We start from the raw sequence: 3,008 nt of genomic DNA on the forward strand, positions 1-3,008 counted from the left end.
ATATTTTATTGATAAATATGAACCTGTTTAATAAATTATATTTACTGGAACAATAAGTGATACTAAACTCAGATATTCCATCCTCTAATCCATGTGTCAAACTCCAGGCCCACGGGCCAGATCTGGCCCTTGTTGAGATTTTTTCCGGCCACAAAGGGAATACTTTAAACATTAAATAGTTTTATGGTTTCTGTTTTTGTCACGGGATTTAGTGTATTCTTCTCATCACAGCTGGCCAACTTTCAAGCCAAAAAAATTCAAGTTTTAATCTTTCAGCAATCTATGATTTTGGAGCAACAAAGAATCAACTTCATCTTTTTATTTTCTTCTTATTATTATTAAAATATATTTTCTTTTTTAAAAGTCAAATACTTGGTTATTTAAAGAGGGTTTTAATTTTTTTCACCTGATTTATTGGATTGTGATACAATGCATCTCAGAGATAATATACTGTACAAAAAGTTGTTAATAGAGAGTAAAGCATAAGAAATGAATGATTTTCTAAATTTAATCTTTTTCTTTATTTGTTAGGCTATAGGTGTTCTATATGCTACCTACAACATAATTTGGAAAAGTAATTTTTTAAATAAGAATTTGTTAAATAACATGTGTTGAATAGTTATTGACAGAAATTGGTCGTTGGCTTGTTCCAAGGTTTTAATTTCATCCCCCCTGAGTATCTGAATTTGACGCCCCCTGTTCCAATCAATCCTCACTTCGGTCTACAGATGGCGCTCTGAGATTCTCACAGCAGACTTGGCAGACCCACCCACTGCTAGTGGATAACACTGTAAATAGCTTGTTCTGGTTGTTCAGTTGTGACCACACGTCCACCCCCCCACCCCCACCCCGATGTGATAACACCAGCCCCGAGCCCACCTGTGACACCAGCGGGGGCCTCTGCAGAGGAGCCATCTCAAACGGCTGCTTGGCTTTTTTAGCCGCTTCATAAAGACGCAGCAGCTCAAATGAGCGGGCTCACTAATGTGGGAGTTTGACATTGTAATAATCCATCCCCGGGGTTTTTGATACAGCTTCTAGTAAAAGCCTGGGAACCAGAGGCTGTGGCACCGTGAAGCAATCATGTCTGACATGAATAAAGACCCCACCCATCCCAGTGAAAGATGAGAAGACGGAGCTGTGTTGTGTGTCAGCCAGAGGAGGAGGAGGAGGAGGGCGATCATCCTCTTTATATAATTATCAAGTCTGGCTGATGGCTCCGGCTGGGATAAATCGAGCAGATATAACATAACAAGATAAGCCTTGGAACTGATAGGGTGTTCTTGATGCAACAGGAAGAAAAAGATTCCCACATGCGCAGCAGCTACACACCTCTTTTCTGCATGAAGCTGAAGAGRTCATCCAGAAACTCTTTCCTCTTGGGGTCTCCGTCCAATTCGTAGAGCTGCGGAGACAAAAAAAAAGTGTAAAGAAATTATTAAAGCACCACAGGTTTGCTTTGTGTGATAAAGAAAACAAAACAAAAACAAATATTTTAGGATCAGACATTTGATTACTGAGATCAGAGTGTCCTGCTGTAACAAAATCACTTTCAATATGCAAAGAATCCTTGATGGGAAATGAAAATGACGTCAATCGCAGTCCTAAAACTATAATCAGCGACAGAACGTATCACAGTGAGATAAAAGAATGCCTCAGTTTCAAACGAATTGTATCTTTTGTTGAAAAAAGACAAAGTTGTTGCCTTTTTGGTCAGACCTTAAAAATAACACTGTGCTCATCTTCATAAAATATTGCATCATCTTAAGTGATTTGCATTCGTGTGTTTTTAAATAACCGTCATCTACAAAAACATCAAATGTTAGCTTAATATCTTTGAAATTCAATGAGTTATAGCTATTTATGTGCAGGCGACGATCAAGTAGTTGTGGCAACCATTTTGAACTGGGTTGACTCTGATTATTACTTTCTGGGAGCTTTGCTAAAATTTGTCCACTGGTTCATGAGATATTTTGCTAACAGACAAGCAAGGTTGACTTAAACAGTTAGTAACAAAGTTTTAAACAAATCTCACTCTCAGTTTAAAGTGCCTGTGACATCAAATTTTTGTAAAATATATAAAATAATTTTTTGGAACGATATTTGCTTTCTGCAAATAAACAAATAAACAAATAAATAATAAGAATAAAAAACATGTTGCTGAGATGAACAGTTGTTGAGATATTAGCATTTGAAATAACAGGAAGTGATGTCAAAGGGGAATGACTGTGTGTGAACAGGAGCATTGCTACAACGGCTAACAACAAAGATTGCGGAGAAAAATCCAATGTTTCTTAGATTATTGTGAGCCACTATCAGAGAAAAATTAAGAAAAGAGTTCAAATCATATTGTTTCAATAAACAAAGACAAGTGAGTTCCTTTTCTTTAAGAATTCCCCTTTGATGTCACTTCCTGTTTCACTTTGGCTGAGCCAAATTCAAAAGAAGATATGACAATTATGCCACAAACTGAGTAAAATCATGTATATCATGTTAAGTTTCTTAAATATAAAGATGTTTCCTTTGATTTTATGTATTTGAAGTATATATATATATGTCACAGGCACTTTAAGACGGACATCAGACAAAATTTGAACTCAGAAATTGAGCTCATTTTAGCTTTTTTTTTTCTAAATCAGCTGGCTGCGGCAGCCCTCTTGGTTTGAGATGAATCCAAAAGTTAATCAGTTGTAGACATACAGATAATTTTTTCCCTGAGAGTTTCTTTCATGAGATATTTTGATAACGGTTCAGACATTATTACATTAAAACACGACTGCCTTAACATTTGGCAGCAGGTGACAAACCAAAATGAAAATATCTGTCAACTCCTAGAAGAGACATTAATTCTTTCTGATAGGAGACGATCGAGGGGGAAACAGAGACGAGCTGTGGGGGCATGATGAGAACCTGATGTGGGTCCAGCTGCAGGCGGGGCTCTGGGCTCCGGAAAGTTCAGTGAAAGTTAGCAGTAAAACTGAGGCGCTCACTCGGGTGAGGTCTGGTGT

At 37.4% G+C, this 3,008-nt stretch overlaps 1 protein-coding gene across 3 annotated transcripts in view; it reads right to left on the reverse strand.

Moving 5' to 3' along the window:
• The window catches only part of arid3a (AT-rich interactive domain 3A), a 55,607-nt gene that overhangs the window by 10,677 nt on the left and 41,922 nt on the right, over positions 1-3,008 (reverse strand). For all 3 annotated transcript variants that reach the window (XM_014007287.1, XM_014007285.1, XM_014007286.1), the window contains exon 4: positions 1,333-1,405. In XM_014007287.1, coding sequence (XP_013862741.1) covers positions 1,333-1,405 — 73 coding nt within the window. The remainder of the gene's footprint in view (positions 1-1,332; positions 1,406-3,008) is intronic.

This window comes from Austrofundulus limnaeus, unplaced genomic scaffold, assembly GCF_001266775.1.
Source record: "Austrofundulus limnaeus strain Quisiro unplaced genomic scaffold, Austrofundulus_limnaeus-1.0 Scaffold41, whole genome shotgun sequence".
NCBI lineage: Eukaryota > Metazoa > Chordata > Actinopteri > Cyprinodontiformes > Rivulidae > Austrofundulus > Austrofundulus limnaeus.